Raw genomic sequence first — 18,069 nt, forward strand, 5'->3', positions numbered from 1 at the left:
TGAGCCGTGCCAGGGAGGGGACCCCTGAGGGATGGCCGCTTCCTTTTCCACCCGGGTGGGTTCCCATCGGGTTTTGTAAGAACGTGAGGAGCCACGAGAAGCAACAGGGACAGACACAGCTGGGCACTGAGTGGGCACCTGCTGTATGCAATGTGGCCGGGCCCTGCCTGAGCTCTGCTGGCTGCAGCAAGGGAGGACTTTGCTTGTGTGGCCTCGGGGGCATGTTAGATACATGTTAGATACTCCAGCTTGAAACAGTTGCCTGCAAACTGTTACATTGTTTTCAAGGAAGACTGCAAACAGCATTTAAAAAAAATAAAGGCCCTTAGAGAACCTTGCTATGGACCTAAGATAGTGAAGTTAGACCCGCTGGTCTTTGAAGGCCTATGCTGGAGGTACCCTCTGCCTCGGGGTGCAGTGTCACACTGCAGGGCATGACCTAAATAAAGGAGACATTCGCCCACCCGCCATGCTCGGCCACCCTGCCTTCTTTATAACGTGGGCGGTTTTGACAGTTTTGATTTAAAATGCGCAGCGCCGGGGGCTCCCTTTTGCCAAAACCCAGGAGTCGCAGGTGTGTGTGTGTGCATCCATGGCACGTGGCATGTTCCGAGTTGCAGGGGGCCCTGGCCACTGTTGTTCAGTGGTTAGCGCGCCGCGCGCCCCTCCCCCCCAAACCAAAGGTTTGTGGGTTGCAGTCCCTGTCAAGGGCGTGCCAGGGTTGCAGGTTCGATCCCAGGGCCCCGGTCCAGGCTCCTGGGGGAGGCAACCCATTGATGGGTGTCTCTGGCATCGATGTTTCTCTTTCCCCTCCTCTCCCTCCCTCCCTCTCTCCCACTCATCTCTCTCTCGCTCTCTCGCTCTCTAAAAACATCAATGGGAAAATATCCTCAGGTGAGGATTAACAACCAACAACAAACAGCAGCAGCAACCGAACCTTTTCCGCTTTTTTAACGCATCATCGCTTAATTAGCCTTCTGGAAATCCGGACGCTCTTCTCATTTGGAGACTGTCTAATTCCCACTCATTTGCTGCCTCGAAAGGCGGCCGAGGGTAAAAAAATGACATGGAGGCGGCAATTAACGCTGGGAGCGCGCTTCTTCATCATAAACACGCACCCGCCACGCTGCTCCGGCTCGTGATTTTCCTTCAGTTTTGTTTTTAAAACTCAATTAAAAGATAAATAAAAATCAGCCCAAGTTCTCGGAAGGAGGTATCCGTGCCCGCGGGGCCAGCTCGCTGGGAGGGAGCTGGGCTCCTCCGCCAACTCCTGGCAGGTGCTCCCTGAGGTCAGGGGATGCCCGGTCTCAATTTCCTAAATGTGCCGTGATTGCACGTGTGCGCCGGGGGCCATGTGTTCATTTCTCTGAGATGCTCTCCAGCGAGCTGCAGGCAGCAACGCGAAGAACGAGTCCAGTGCTCTGACCCTGCCTTCAAAATGGTGTTTGGCAAGGAGAGGGAGTTTTCTAGTGATTGGTAAAAACAGGATTTGAATGAAACTAAGAAGGGGGAGCCTGGGCAGGGTGGCTCAATGGTTTGAGCGTCGACCTAGGAACCAGGAGGTCCTGGTTCGATTCCCGGTCAAGGGCACCTGCCCGGGTGGCGGGCTCCATCCCCAGTGTGGGGCGTGCAGGAGGCAGCCGATTCATGATTCTCTCTCATCATGGATGTTTCTCTCTCTCTCTCTCCCCCCCTCTCCCTTCCTCTCTGAAATCCACAAAAATAGATTTAAAGCAAAAACACCGAACTGATGAGTTCTGAGGAAGGGACACGTGTTTGGTACAAAAAGAGGAATAGACAAGTGAGGCCGTTAGCACCATAGATGATATTAACGGTAGCTTTGATTTCAGACTTTCGAGGGCCACATTATTTCATGTTTTTCTACCATCAGTTTTACTCCGATTGTAGAGAGCCAGATACTGGTTTTGAAGAATTTTCTATCCCCCCCCCCCAATACATATTTCCATTACACTTAGGACTTTAGGGGATCAATCAATTTCACAATCTCAAGGGAATATTGTTATTTCTAGACTTGAGCTGAGAACTATTTATTTTTCCTTCCTATTGGAATGAATTCTCTCCCTCCTCCTCCTCTTCCTCTTTCTCCTCTTTTTTTGAGTTATTCTCACCTGAGGGTATTTTTCCCCACTAATTTCTTAGAGAGAGTGGAAGGGAGAGGGAAAATCAGAGAGAGAAACATCGATGTGAGAGAAACACATCGATTGGTTGCCTCCTGCACACGTTCCGGCCAGGGCCCGGACCAAGGAGGAGTGTGCAGCCCAGGTACATGCCCTTGACCAGAATCAAACCCGGGACCCTTACGTCTGCAAGCCGACGCTCTGTCCACTGAGCCAAACTGGCTAGGGCTGGACTGAGTTCTTAGGTTAAACAAAAAAAAAAATCATTCTAATACCATAAAATGCCTTACGCATGTGTTTTTTACCCTTACATAAGTTTTGAGGGCTCTGAGTCAAACCGTAGGAATTATTTGCTGTGCTTACATAAAGCGCCAGAGACCCATATGCCAGAAGCTTCCATTTTCTCCTCCTTCCATTTTCTCTCAGACGTGTGGGCTGCTACTCAGACTGAACACAGCGGAAAGTCACTTCTTCTAACCTGCCTATGGTGGTGGTCACTTTTACAGTTATGTGGCCCTGATATATATTTTTTAATATATATATTTTTTATTGATTTCAGAGAAAGGAAGGCAGAGGGAGAGAGAGAGATGGAAACATCCATGATGAGAGAGAATCACTGATCTGCTGCCTCCTGCATGCCCCCTCCTGGGGGTCGAGCCCACAACCCGGGCGTGTGCCCTTGGCCGGAATGGAATCCAGGAACCTTTAGTCTGCAGGCCGGCGCCCTAACCACTGAGCAACACCAGCTAGGTTGAAACTGTAACTTTAATAGAACCTACTTAAAAATTAAGTTGAGTCAATACACCAAGTGCTTCAGATAGAGGCTGGTATATACTCCGACCTAAACTTGCTACTGCTCTTTTTAAAAAATATAATTTTTTATTGATTTCAAAGCAGAAGAGAGAGAGGAAGAGAGAGAGAGAGAAAGAGAGAGAGAGAAACATCAGTGATGAGAGAGAATCATGGAATCGGCTGCCTCCTGCATGCCCCCTACTGGGGATCGAACCCGCAACCCGGGCATGTGCCCTGACTGGGAATCAAACCAGTGACCTCCTGGTTTATAGGTTGACGCCACATGAGCCAGGCATTCCTGCTCTTTAGGGTTGTGATGTGCTCTTTGCATAGTGCCAGGAAGAGAGGACACACTTGATACTTGACTGCCCTGGCCATGGCAGTGTGATAGCTTGGCCCATCGTAGGTACTCAGTCACATATAAGATAATTTTCTTAAGGTTCTTGAGCGAGATTACATTTTGCTGGTGAAGCACAGCTGTGTGATTTTACTCCCCCTCAACCCCCAGTCCCAGCCCCAGGAGTCCGCCTTCCACTGGGGAGATCTGTTTAGTACGCTCTTCCCCTCAAGCCTTTCATCTGTCCGTTTCTGCCCATGTCTGAGAAATGTCTGGTGGACACACGCTGCCCACCTCACCAATGCGGACGCGCCACCTAGCGGCCAGCAGGGAAATGCAGCCTCTTGGGTGACAGTTAACTGTTCCCGGAGGAGGAGGGAGATAGCTGGTCCACCCCTCACCTCCCACCCCATAGACTGTGCTTTCCGGCTCCGCTCCTGGGAACCGGTGGCAGGAGGATGCACAGGCTGGCGGCGGGCTTCCGTGGCGACTCCCGGGAGGTGGCCTGGGATTAAGATTACTGGGCCGTGTTGAGCGTGAGGGACTTAAGTTCTCGCCGAGCGATGTAAACAGTTTGGGGAGAGTTAACGCCAGGCAGGGTGCTTTCTGCAGTGTGGGATTTAAGATGTCATCACGGGACTTGGATCTGTGAGAAGTCCCACACTATTGCTTCTGAGATGAGAGATTAAAAAAAACAACAAAAAAAACCAAACACACACACACACACACACACACACACACACCCTCCTGATTCATGCCGAGAAAAAAAAAGAAACCAAGATGTTTATTTGCCATCGCTCCGTTTAAACACGTGGTTCCACGTTAATGATCGTCCTCAGCGGAGTCTCTTTGGGCGAGCAGAGGCCATTAGGATGGTCGCTGGTGTGAAATCCGAATAGAGATCTGCAGACTTCTGTGTGTGTGTGTGTGTGTGTGTGTGTGTATTCGGTTTCATACCTTCTCGGTATTTTCAGAATCCACTTTCTCACTCCATGTTCAGGTGCTTCCTCAGTTCACATTTAGAAAGATTTATTTACTTATATTATTATTATTTTTTAAAATATATTTTGTTGATTTTTCTTACAGAGAGGAAGGGAGAGAGAGATAGAGAGCTAGAAACGTCGATGAGAGAGAAACATCGACCAGCTTGCCTCTTGCACACCCCCTACCAGGGATGTGCCCGAAACCAATGTACATGCCCTTGACCAGAATCGAACCCGGGACCTTTCAGTCTGTAGACTGACGCTCTACCATTGAGCCAAACCGGCTTCCGCATATTATTTTTTTTTTTAAATTGATTTCAGAGGGGAAGAGAGAGTGAGAGAGAGAGGGAGAAACATCCATGATGAGAAAGAACCATGGATCAGCTGCCTCCCACACGCCGCACGCCCCACACCGGGGATGGAGCCTCCCACCCCCCAGGTTCTATTCGGGTCAAGGCCTTTGTCGCCCTCCTTGAAGGTAAAACCTGCCCCCCTCTTCCCCCCCCCCCAGGAAGTTGGCTTGTCTGGGACAGTGTGAAGAGGATCCCCAGATCCTCCGAAATGATCATTCAAAGCAGTGCGCTCCCGTTCTTACCGAAGAAAATGTAAACACAACCATCTGAACTTGGCATGTTCCCTTGGAGCTTAGCTTGTAAAAGAGTATCTTGTAAAACACACACACACACACACACACACACAAAATGCCGTGTGCATGTGCAGCGGACAGGCCTGGACAGCGCCTGCCTGCTTTCATCCGCCAGGTCAGGGGGGGGTCGCTTGTCTGCCTTTGAAGGCTCGTCCTCAGACACCTCGCTGCCTCCCTGGCTCGGGCAGTGAGTGAGGCAGGGGGAAAGGGAGCCGCAGGCCTCAGTGTTCACATCTGTAGGTTGGGACAATACCACTGTATCAGGGACGCTGTTAGGAGCGGCAACAATGTGACAAGGATTGGCAACAATGTATCCAGGCTCGGCAACAATGTGTCTGGGGTCGGCAACAATGCAACTGAGGTGAGACTCAGCCAAACCAGTTCAGGGCCTGTCTCCTCTCTCCTCCAGGAGCTTGCGGGCCTGTTGGGAGAAGTGAAAGGTGAGCGGTCCCAGGACATAACGGGTTCAGTGTTGAATGATGGAGGGGAGCAGAGGTAGAAACACCAGTGGGAATCGGGCCACTCTGGACCTCAGAAAGGCTCCATGCAGGAGCACTCATCCTTTTTTATCTTTTCGTTTTTTTAAAAATATATTTTAGCCGACACCGGTGTGGCTCAGTGGACAGAGCCTGCGGACTGAAGGGTCCCAGGTTTGATTCCAGTCAAGGGCATGTACCTTGGTTGCGGGCACAACCCCAGGAGGGGGTGTGCAGGAGGCAGCTGGTCCATGGTTCCCTCTCACCATGGATGTTTTTCTCTCACCTCTTCATCTCCCTTCCTCCCTCAGATCAATTTAAAAAATATATTTTAAAAAATGGCTTCCCTGGGAAATCTTAATCTGTGTTTACTGCACCACCGTGGAAAAAAACAAAAACAAAAACCCAGAACATTTCTTGATTTCCTTCCGTGGTGAGCGTGTACCGTGTGAGGTGGGGAGGGCGGTGGGTTCTAGAACGAACCCCCGCCTGAGGGGGTCACGGCCTTGCAGGTGGCAAGTGTCCCCGGAGCCCAGGGCGGCCGCGTGAGGTCAGGGCGGCCGCACCAGGAAGCCAGCCGGCGCTGAGTCACCGGGGATGGGTCTGTTTCCATAGCGATGCCTGGCCGGTCACGTTCCCCCGTCAGGGAAAGCGAGGCAGGACCCAGGCCTGCGTGCCACCCCGGCCCAAACGAAATGGATTGCCCATCAGCCCCGGGACATGCCATTGCGTTGTCACCGTCTTATTTATTTATTTTTCCAGAAGAGGGATTTGTTTGGCTGTTGGCTTCCCTCGCTAATGAGACTGAAAGTCTTTGGTTTTGACAGCTCCATTTAAAAAAAAAAAAAAGGGGGGGGGGCTTTTATTGATTTCAGAGAGGAGAGAGAGAGAGAAACATCAGTGAGAGAATCATGGATCAGCTGCCTCCTGCACGCCTCCCACTGGGGGATCGAGCCCACGACCCGGGCATGTACCCTTGATGGGAATCGAACCCAGGACCCTTTGGTCTGCAGGCTGACGCTCTACCCACTGAGCAACACCAGCTAGGGCCCAGCTCCATTAAAAAAAAAAAAAAAAAAAATTGGGGACAGAATCCCCAGTCCCAGAGGGAGCCTTGGAGGAGAGGGATAGGTCCCGGGAGGCAAGAGTGGTTTCAGGCAGGAGAGGAAACTGAGTCTCCGGGAGAACCCAGGAAGCATGCTGCCTGCCTGTCTGTCTGTCTGTGGCAGGCCAGGTCCGCCCGTCCGTCCGCCCTTCCCGCCACCACTCTCCGGGGCTGGTTCTTTGCGCTGAGGTTTCCATCAGGAGTCGGGGCTCAGGCCTGGACCTGCTGGATTCCGACGGGGCCGGGAGGCAGCTGAGCCTGTTTGGCCACGCGAGGCTCTCTCCCCGCCCCCCTGGGGGAGCAGCGTTTGTGGGTCGGGGCCCCGGGGGGGACGCTGGCTGCCAACAGCTCCCCCGGGTCTGGAAGTGGGACTGGCGTGCTCCCCGCGTCTCGGGAGCCAGCCCTCTGGCAGAGCTGAACGCTCCCAGGTCTGAGGCTGGGAGGCCAAGGTCAGGCAAGGTCAAGGTGCTCGGCGTCAGGTTTGCAAATGGCCGTTGTCTGTGCGGAAGATCTGATCTCTTTTTTGTTTGTTTGTTTGCTTGTCTTAAACATCTCACTTTTTATTGATTTTTTTTTTAAAAAATTGATTTTAGCGAGAGGAAGAGAGCAAGTGAGAAACGTTGATGTGTGAGAGAGAAACAGTTATGGATCAGTTAGTTGCCCTGACCTGGGATCGAACCCACAACCAGGGCCTGTGCCCTGACTGGGAATTGAACCAGGATCTCCTGGGTCCTAGGTTGATGCTCAGCTACTAAGCCACACCTGCCAGGCAGAAGGTATTTTTTTTTTTGTTTCATTGATTTTTGGAGACAGTGGAAGGCAGAGAGAGAGGGGGGGGGGGGGGGCGGGGAAACATCAATGAGAGAGAGACACACATCGACGGGTTGCCTCCTGCCTGTGTCCCAACGGGTGCCTTGAAATGTGAGATGTTTAGGGTCCCACGCCCATTAGGGGTTCAACCTTGGAAAGGGCAGAGGAGGCTAAGCTGGGGGGGGTCGGGGACAGAAAGGGCAGGCTCTCGGGACAGCCTGAGCCATCTCAGCGCCTTCTCAGCCGCATCTTAAAGCGAAACCCCATTTGCCGAGCCTTTTATGGGGCCGGGTGGGCCTGGGCGTGGGGGTCATAGCGCGAGGGGCTTACCTACCGGTTCCTGTCCCCCTGGTCTTCCTGGCTCTTGCGTCTCAGCTGCTCCTGAGGCTCAGAAAAGAATGCAACATGCCTGGGATTTCTGACATTCCTGGCCCGGGAGGCCTCCCTCCGCAGAGGAGGAGGCGGCGGCCGCCATTTCGCAGGCGGCCATTTCGGGCCTCGGCCATTTTCCCAGCGCCCAGGATCTGTAATGCCTGAAGCGTACATCTCCCTCCCTCCTTCCCTCCCTCCCTCCTTCCTTCCCTCCCTCCCTCCTCCCCTCCTCCCTCTCTCTCCTTGAAAAGCAGCCATTGAAAGGAAAAAGAAACAGCCAAACCCCCATCTCAGGAGTTCCCACTTCCTGTGGTCCTCCTTGAGCTCTGAAAAAAAAAAAAAAATAGCTTTTTGCAAGTCAAGGCTCCGGCTTGCTTGGCCTCTCTCGAAGGCATTCTTCCCTCCGCGGTGTGGGGCCCGGCGGGGGGAAGGCGGCCTGTGAGGAGAGCCAGCCTTTCAGCGGCCCGGACGGGCCTGGGCCCCCATGGCTTCCCTCCTCGCGTCAAGGCTGATTTTTAAAAAAAGATTCGCTCAGGTATTCGCTCAGGTGCACATGGTACTTTGTGGTTATCAGGAACCTAGGAACGGGCCGGCCGGTGTGGCTCCGTGGTTGAGCATTGATTGACCTCTGAACGAGGAGGCTGCGGGTTCGATCCCCAGAAGGGGGCGTGCACGATTCTCTTGCATCATGGATGTTTCTCTCTTCCTCCATCCCTCTCCCTTTCCTCTCTGAAATCAATCAATCAATAAAAAAAATACCAAGAGGCAATGGAATGTGCCTGTTGTGCCCACCTGGCCGGGATGGGTCCCCGGTTTCACCCTGGAAGCCACCAAGGCCACTTGGAGTGGCCTCTGGACCCACCCGGCCCCCCGCGCCGGGCCACACGCCTGGTTCGCTCTCAGACGCCGTGCCTGTACCTCTAGCCTAGGGGTGTCGAACTCAATCAGAGAAGGGGCCAAAATCTAAAATCCAGCCTAAATCGCGGGCCGAATGGTTTACTGAACAGTCATAAACTGACAATGTCATAAACTGACAGCGGAGTGCAGTGATGACAGCGCGGTGTGGGCCACATTGCAAGGCCTGGCGGGCTGGATTTGGCCCGCGGGCCTTGTGTTTGACACATGTGCTCTAGCCAGTTGCTAACTCACCTGGGACGTGTGCACGGCCTCAGAAAGCCACTGCAGGAGGGAAAAGCTCCCGTTTGGGAAAAAAAAGAAAAAAAAAGGTCAGGAAATGAGGTGCTGCCGAGACAGCCTCGGCCCCCAAACAAAGGCAAGGACGGCTCTCAGCCACCTTGTCGGCAACTGGTGATGCTGATCGATCTCCCAGGCAACGCCAGCAGCCTCCCCGCTGGATCTCACAGAGGCTCAGATACATCTCCCAGAGGCTCGTCACCGCTGGACAGGTGTTTTCCCGACTCCTGGTTTATCCCCGAGTGCCCCCTCTGCTGCGTGTGTCTCGCTATAGCTCATGTGTTTGTTTGTTTTTTCTTTTTAATTTCTCACCCAAGGAGTCAGGATATTTTTTTTTTCCTACCGGCTTTTTAGATAAAGTGGCAGGGGAGAGGAGGGAGAGAAAGAGGAGAGGACGAGAGAGAGAGATAAACATTGCTCTTTCCACAGAGCCAAACCATCTAGGGCACTGGTCAGCAAACCGAGGCTCGCGAGCCACCTGCGGCTCGTTGGGCCCTTGAATGTGGCTCTTCCACAATATACCACGGCCCGGGCGAGTCTGTGTTGAAGAAGTGGCGTTAGAAGAAGGTTAAGTTTAAAAATTGGGCTCTCCAAAGAAATGTCAACCGTCGTCCTGTTGATATTTGGCATGAGTTGACATTTGGACTCATGAGTTTGCCAACCACTGATCTAGGGCACTATATGTATATATTTTTTAAAATATACTTTTATTGATTTCAGAGAGGAAGGGAAAGGGAGAGAGAGAGAGAAACATCCATGATGAGAGAACCATGGATCGGTTGCCTCCTGCACACCCCACTCCTGGGGATGGAGCCCGCAACCCGGGCATTTGCCCTTGACTGGAATGGAACCCGGGACTCTCCAGTCTGCAGGCCGACGCTCTATCCCCTGAGCCACACCGGGTGGGGGCCACTGTTTTTTTGTTTGTTTGTTTGTTTTTTGAGAAGTGGCCTAGCTTTATTACATTGTCCAAGCGACCCAGGTTTTAAGGAAGAAGCCAGCCTCAACCTCTGAGCCACGTGTGAGCTCCCCTTCACACGTATCTCAGCAACTCCACCCCCCCCCCCCAGCCTCCTCCCTCCCTCTGCGCTGTGCGTGGTGACTGCGGCCAGCCCAGATGTCACAGCCGAGTCGCATCAGGAGCTCAGGCGGTGTTGGCGGAATTAAATCGCCCTGGGGGAAAAATCAATGTTAGTGAAATTAAGTCACTTGCTCTTAAAAGCAGAACAGAATGGCCGTTTTTCATATTTACTGGGCTGTTACCTCTCTCTCTAGGTCGCGTACCGTTCTTTCTTCTGTCTAGTGTGTGTGTGTGTGTGTGTGTGTGTGTGTAATTCTCTCCCGAGGATATTTTTCCATTGATTTTTAAAGAGAGTAGAAGAGAGGGAGAGACAGAGAGAAACATCAATGTGAGAGAGACACATTGGTTGGTTGCCTCCCACACGCACCCCGACCAGGGCCAATGAGGAGCATGCAATCGAGGCACGTGCCCTTGACCGGAGTCAAACCCAGGACCCTTTGATCTTGCAGGACGGTGCTCTATCCACTGAGCCACACTGGCCAGGACTTGTGTGTGTGTGTGTGTGTGTGTGTGTGTTTTGTGTCCCTTTCAAGGAGAAGCACTGATGGACACAGATGACCCCGGGGCGCTTAGATCTTGGGGATCCAGGGCCAGGTCACAGGTGGATGAATCAGACAGGATTTGTCCGAGGTCTTGGCACCGATGAGCTGCAGGAAGAGACGAGGTGTCGGGGAAAGGTGACTCAGAAGGCGTGTTAGGGCCTCGCCACGCTGCCCTGCCATCGGGGTGTCCGTGACTTCATTCCTGCCACTCGGCCAGAACAGCCCAGCGTAGAGCAGCCAGGGTGTTCAGCAGACCCTGTCTGATAGGGAGATGCTTTATGCATAAATATAGATTCTATTGTTACTGATTTCAGAGAGGAAGAGAGAGGGAGAGCGAGAGAAACATTGATGAGAGAGAATCATGGATCGGCTGCCTCCTGCACGCCCCCTACTGGGGATGGAGCCCACAACCGGGGTCTGTGCCCTGACCGGGAATCAAACCGTGACCCCCTGGTTCCTAGGTGGACGCTCAACCACTGAGCCACGCAGCTGATCAGTGATTCTCATCATTGATGTTTCTCTCTCTCTCCTCTCCCTTCCTCTCCGAAATTTATATATATATATATTTTTTTTAATAAAAATAAATAAATGTGGACACAAACCCAGTTTGGGGGGCTCACCTCTGGCCCCTTTACACTACGAAGCCCCCCTGATGAGCATGGTCCGAGGCCACCTGGAGGTTTTATTTTTTTGCTTCTTTCTGGCAGCCACAACACCCCGTGAGCACATCCAGAAATGATATCCAATCGAATCTCCCAGGTCTTGTTCGCACCTCTTACACCCGTGCCTTTTTATTTTTATTTATTTATTTATTTTTTGCACCCAAGTGTCCAAACAAATAACTTACCATTGATTTTTTTTCTTTTTTAAGAGAGAATCGAAGGGAGGGGAGAGGAGGCGAACCAGAGAGAGGAGAGCGAGGGGAGCATTGATGGGAGAGCGCAGGGCAGGGAATCGGACCCAAAACCCAGGCTTGAGCCCTTGACCGGGAATCAAACCCGTGACCCTCCCGGGGGGCTCGGGCTGGCGTTCTAACCACTGGGCCACGCTGGCTAAGACCGTTGGTTGATTCTTGTTCACACTGTGATCGGGGATGGAACCCCCCACCTTGGTGTGTCATGAGGTTGCTCTGACTAACTGGGCCACCCCCTCAGGGCCAGGACTGCCGATTCTGCACGCATGACCCGTTCGGTTCTGGTTATACGGAGGGTAGCAGTGGCTCTCGCATAGGGTACCGGACGACCCTTATGCCCATTGACGGTGACTCTTGGCGTTTAATGTCTCATTCCCAGCATCCCCCGTGCGAGGCAGTCCCTCGCGTCCATCCTCACCATCGCCTCCCGTTCCAGAGCGTGCCGGGCGGCGGGGACGGGTGTCTAGGGAGAGACGCCTGTGTATATACAATGTAAACACATTCCCGTTGACACGTGGAGATAAAAGGCTTAACATGAACTGCGTCTGTTTACACTTAACACAGAGCATTCCACTCGAACTAATTCGACGATAGCAGTATCAGTGTTTGTTATCATAACAGCGTTGCCAGCCCCATCTTTTGTGCGTGTGCGTGCGTGCGTGCGTGTGTGTGTGTGTGTGTGTGTGTGTGTGTGTGTGTGGCGGGTTGCATGTACTGAGTAGGCGTGGGTGGAATGAATGCGCTTATGGGGGGTTCGCTCAGATCGTAGGCGGCTGGCGAGTGGGGCTGCTGACTCAGCAGCCATGGAGGCCCGAGGGGTCTAGGGACCCTCTCTCTTCACCCCTTTCCCCTTAAAAAAAATTATATATATATATATATATATATATATATATATATATATATATATATATATATAATTGATTTTTTACAGAGAGAAAGGGAGAAGGACAGAGAGTTAGAAACATCGATGAGAGAGAACCATTGATCAGCTGCCTCCTACACACCCCTTACTAGGGATGTGCCTGCAACCAAGGTACATGCCCTTGACCGGAATCAAACCTGGGACCCTTTAGTCCTCAGGTCAATGCTCTGTCCACTGAGCCAAATCACTTAGGGCCATTCTTTCTTTCTTTCTTTCTTTTTTATTCATTAAGCACAGTGGAAATATGGCTTTTAAAAAAATATTTTTTAATTGATTTCAGAGAGGGAGAGGAAGAGAGAGAGAATCATCCATGATGAGAGAGAATCATGGATCAGCTGCCTCCTGCACGCCCGCTACTGGGGATCAAGCATGCGACCCTGGTGTGTACCCTGACCAGGAATGTAACCGTGACCTCCTGGTTCATAGGTCCATGCTCAACCGCTGAGCCACACCGGCCGGGCTGGTCTTATTTTTTAATGACAATCTAGGTTTCCTGAAACCAGGCTGCCTTGTGTTTCTCTCTCTTTCTCTCTCAGAGCATCGGCCTGTGGACTGAAGGGTCCCAGATTCGATTCCCGTCAAGGGCATGTGCATTGGTTGCGGGCACATCCCCGGTGGGAGGTGTGCAGGAGGCAGCCGATGGATGTTTCTCTCTCATCGATGTTTCTATCTCTCTATCCCTCTCCCTTCCTCTCTGTAAAAAAAAAAAAAAAAAAAAAAAAAATCAATAAAATATATATTTTTAAACAATGGATGGGAAAAGATCCTCGGTGAGAATGAGTAACAGAAACAAAAATTAAAAATAACAAGGGCTGGCTGAAACCGGTTTGGCTCAGTGGATAGAGCATCAGCCTGCGGACTGAAAGGTCCCGGCTTTGATTCCGGTCAAGGGCATGTACCTTGGTTGCGGGCACATCCCTAGTGGGGGGGGGGGTGCAAGAGGCAGCTAGTCGATGTTTCTCTCTCATCGACGTTTCTAGCTCTCTATCCCTCCCTCCTCCTCCTCTGTAAAAAATCAATAAAAATATATTTATTTTATTTATTTTTTAAATATATTTTTTATTGATATTTTACAAAGAGGAGGAAGGGAGAGAGATAGAGAGCTAGTCGATCAGAGAGAAACATCGGCCAGCTGCCTCTTGCACACCACCCCCTACCGGGGATGTGCCCGCAACCAATGTACATGCCCTTGACCGGAATCGAACCCGGGACCCATCAATCCGCAGACCGACGCTCTACCAGGGGTCCTCAAACTTTTTAAAGTGGGGGCCAGATCACGGTCCCTCAGAGAGCTGGAGGGCCGGACTATATGAACTACTAATTCCTACTGTAACACCTCGGCTGCGCTCACTGCCCAAAAAACCTGGCGGGCCGGATCAGACTCCTCTGCGGGCCGCATGTGGCCCGCGGGCCGTAGTTTGAAGACCCCTGACTGAGTCAAATCGGTTTCGGCAATAAAAATATATTTTAAAAATAAATAAATAAATAAAATGGATTTACTTAAAAAAAAAAAAAATAAAATAACGAGGGCTTCCTGTCACTCACCCATGTCTCGCCCTCTTTCTCTCCCCCCTCCCTCCCCCCTCTGCAGTCTGCGGCCCCGGCATCGACATCCGCAATGACTTCCGGCAGCTGAAGCGCCTGGAGAACTGCACGGTGATCGAGGGCTACCTGCACATCCTGCTCATCTCCAAGGGCGACGACTACCGCAGCTACCGCTTCCCCAAGCTCACGGTCATCACCGAGTACCTGCTGCTGTTCCGCGTGGCCGGCCTGGAGAGCATCGGCGACCTGTTCCCCAACCTCACGGTCATCCGCGGCTGGAAGCTCTTCTACAACTACGCGCTGGTGGTCTTCGAGATGGCCAGCCTCAAGGACCTGGGCCTGCGCAACCTGCGCAACATCACGCGCGGCGCCGTGCGCATCGAGAAGAACGCCGACCTGTGCTACGTGTCCACCGTGGACTGGTCCCTCGTCCTCGACTCCGTGTCCAACAACTACGTGGCGGGCAACAAGAACCCCAAGGAGTGCGGGGACGTGTGCCCCGGCGCCCTGGAGGGCACCTCCACCTGCAACCGCACCGCCATCAACAACGAGTACAACTACCGCTGCTGGACCCAGGACCACTGCCAGAAAAGTAAGGCCCCCACGCCGGCTTCCTTTCTGCCCCCCTCTCCTTCCCTCTACCTCCCCTCCCCCCGTCCCGCCCTCTCGCTCCCTCCTCTTCCACGTGCACGGCTTGCACGCTGGGCGGCGGGGGAGTGGTCTTGCATGGAGGACCCGCCGTGGGGAGGGTTTTTTTTGGGGGGAAGCAGGGAGGGGTCTTGGCTAAGGTGACCCAGACGTTCCCGCTTTTGGCGGGACAGCCCCGATTTTTAACCATCTGCTCCCGCGTCCTGCGACATTTAAAAAAAAAAAAAAAAAAAAAGTCCCGGCTTTTGGGACACGTGGTTCAAAATCCAGACTGTCTCCTGCCAAAAGCAGGACGTCTCTGGTCACCTTGGTCTTGGCTGGCTTTCTGTCGCTTCCGGGGACTCGAGGGATGCAGGGCGTGGGCGGGTGTGGTTGCCACGGAGACCATGTCCGTCACAGGCTTCTTAGAAAGGATGCGCCGGGTCCTGGCCGGTGTGGCTCAGTGGGGTAGAGCGTGGGCTGGTGGACCTCAAGGGTCCCGGGTTCGATGCGGGGGTCAAGGGCACATACCTGCGTGGCGGGCTCATCCAGGGCCCCGGGCCGTGGGCGGGAGGCGGCCGATGGATGTGTCTCTCTCTCTCTCTCTCTCTGTCTGTCTCTCTCTCTCTCTCTCCCCCCCCCCCCCCAATTCTCTCTACAAGATCCATGGGGACCTATGCTCGGGCGGGGATTTAAAAAGTAAAATAAGCCGAAACCGGTATGGCTCAGTGGATAGAGCATCTGTCTGTGGACTGAAGGGTCCCAGGTTCAATTCCGGTCAAGGGCATGTGCCTTGGTTGCGGGCACATCCCCAGTAGGAGGTGTGCAGGAGGCAGCTGATCGATGTTTCTCTCTCAGCCATGTCTCTAGCTCTCTGTCACTCTCCCTTCCTCTCTGTAAAAAAATCGGTAAAATACATATATTTTAAAAAATAAATAAAAAGTAAAATAAGATAAAGATAAAAGGAAAAGGCAGCCTCCAGGCCGCTGCCCCCACGGCAGGGCCGCTGGCACCGCCGCATCCATCCCGGGCGCGGCCTCCGGCTCTTGGCCGTCACCCCGGGGGCCGGCGCGGCACCTCCTCGGGGGAGATTTATTGTCGGGAGAGACGCGTTCCCCCTTGCGCAGAGAACAGCGTGTCATCCCAGGCCCGCGCCGGCCAAGCGGCCCCGGGATTGTGAAAGACGGGGTTCCCGGGGTCATTCCCACGGCCCGCTGCTGCCCAGGGCCCTGTCACCACCCCCACGTCCGGCTCCCAGCTGGCAGGGAGGGTGCGCCCTGGGTGGTAGCTCCCCCCTCTCCTCGTCCAAGGAGGCGGGGCCCCGGATGGAGGAGGAGGAGGAGGAGGAGGAGGAGGAGGAGGAGGAGGAGGAGGAGGAGGGAAACGGTCTTCAAAGCCGAGGCTTGGCCCAAGGCCTTGGTTGGTTGCTCCAGGCAAGTTATTTGCCAGACATGTGCCGGGAGGGAGGGACCGGGCAGCTCCTGTGGGAGGGCCTGGTTCTCTCTCTCTCTCTCTCTCTTTTTAATATTTTTATTGATGTCAGAGAGGAAGGGAGAGGGAGAGTGAGAGAAACATCAATGAGGAGAGAGATTCATGGATCGGCTGCCTCCTGCCCGCCCCCTCCTGGGGATGGACCCCGCAACCCGGGTGTGTGTCCTTGACCGGGAATCGAACCGTGACCTCCTAGTTCGTAGATCATCGCTCAACCACTGAGCCACACCAGCCAGGCAGAATCTAGTTCTCTTGCCTGCTGTGTGCTCGTCTTAGGTGCTTTTTGGCTCTTGAGTTCTAGAATGGGCCCTGACTTCCCCCATTTTCTCTCAGATAATCCAGCGCCTTGCTGCTAAACTGAGTCCCATCGTGTTTTTTTATTTTTATTGATCTCAGAGAGGAAGGGAGAGGGAGAGAGAGAGAAACATCCGTGATGAAAGAGAATCATGGATCAGCTGCCTCCTGCATGCCCCCTACTTGGGATGGAGCCCGCAACCCACAATCGAACCCAGGATCCTTCATTCCTTGGGCCAGTGCTCTATCCACTGAGCAAAACCGGCCAGAGCCATTATTCCATCTTAACAGTTATCCTCTTCCTCCCCCTCTCTTTTTTTTTTTTTTTTTTTTTTAATTTTAAGCACCTCGGGATGGGTGTTTCTTTTGATGAAATGTAACCAGCTCCCAGGCCAGGGCCAGGGGTCAGGTGGTGCAGACCTGCAGGTGTGCGGCTGGGAGCCAAGGGGGTCAGCGGGGCGGCCCTGGCTTCGTGTGGCCCGTCAGAGCTTGTCTCTGTCTTCCCCGGGTCGCGAAGGACGGCCCCCGCCCCGGTCAGCTGACCCTGAGTGGGGAGCTTTATTTAGAAAGGGGGTCACGTGCCCCGGGTCGCAGCCCCTGCCTTTTATAGCCAGGCGTGGAGATCACTCGGTGGTGCCCTCCGGGCCGGCCCCCGCTTGCCGCCGGGATGGTGAGGCGGCCGGTGCCCGGGTCTCTGGGCCACCACCCTGCTCCTTCCGCCCCAGAGTCAGCCTCGTCCTGACCCAGGAGTCCACAGAGCCAAGTATCAACGGCACAACGATTGACATTTCTTCGGAGAGCCACATGTTTTAAACTTCAACTTCTTCTAACACCACTTCTTCAACACGGACCCGCCCAGGCCGTGGTATTTTGTGCAAGAGCCACACGCAAGGGGCCACAGAGCCGCAGGTGGCTCTCGAGCAGTGGATTGCCGACCACGGATCGGGGCTGACTGTCACCCCACACCAGTTGTTCCCAGTTTTTCTTTTTCTTTTTTTCTTTTTAAATAATCTTCATTGTTGAAAGTTTTACATGCGCTCCTTCTCTGCCTCCCCGCTATTGGCCTCTTTTAGCCCCTCCCCGCCCCCACCTGCACCCCATTCACCCCAGACCACCAAGCTTCTCTCTTTCTTTGCATCCCTATGTCTCTCTCTCTTAAAAAAAAAAACAAACCCATTTGTGTTTTCGTGTTCAGAGAGAGAGACACATCCATCTGTTGTTCCCCGGGTTGATGCATTCACCGTGTGTTGCTTGTAAGCGACCTGACTGAGGATCGAACCCGCAGCCTCAGCGTAGGGGGCCGAGGCTCTAACCCGGTGGTCGGCAAACTCATGAGTCCGCAGAGCCAAATACCCACGGTGCGATGATTGACATTTCTTTGGAGAGCCAAATTTTGTAAACGTAAACTTCTTCGAATGCCACTTCTTCCACATAGACTCGCCCAGGCCGTGGTGTTTTGTGGAAGAGCCACCCTCGAGGGGGCCAAAGAGCCGCCTGTGGCTCGCGAGCCGCAGTTTGCCGACCACGACTCAAACCCACTAAGCCACTAGGCAGGGCCACGTGTCTCTGTCTCGCTTCTCTTGCGTGCACACCAGTGGGCAGGGAGAACGTGGGCTGCTTTGCTCACCCGGAGGGCAGAGGGTGGTTGGGAGGTGTGGTTTGGGCGGGAGGGGTGGTGGGTGGGGTTGGGACTGGGACCTGCACTTCCTTCTATATAGCACGTGGCTGACCCCAGGGCTCCGCCTCCAGGAGGCGGGGCCTCTGAGCGCATCCTCGGGTGGGAGGCGGCCTGGGTTGGAGC

The 18,069-nt window shown here is 53.5% G+C and overlaps 2 protein-coding genes across 2 annotated transcripts in view; both read left to right on the top strand.

Moving 5' to 3' along the window:
* The window catches only part of TTC23 (tetratricopeptide repeat domain 23), a 995,109-nt gene that overhangs the window by 79,276 nt on the left and 897,764 nt on the right, over positions 1-18,069 (top strand). The window lies entirely within an intron of this gene.
* The window catches only part of IGF1R (insulin like growth factor 1 receptor), a 92,192-nt gene that overhangs the window by 5,377 nt on the left and 68,746 nt on the right, over positions 1-18,069 (top strand). The window contains exon 2 of the mRNA XM_084869339.1: positions 13,903-14,448. Within this exon, the coding sequence (XP_084725465.1) occupies positions 13,903-14,448 (546 nt within the window). The remainder of the gene's footprint in view (positions 1-13,902; positions 14,449-18,069) is intronic.

This window comes from Pipistrellus hanaki, assembly GCF_964339955.1.
Source record: "Pipistrellus hanaki genome assembly, chromosome: 21".
In the NCBI taxonomy this organism is placed as follows: domain Eukaryota; kingdom Metazoa; phylum Chordata; class Mammalia; order Chiroptera; family Vespertilionidae; genus Pipistrellus; species Pipistrellus hanaki.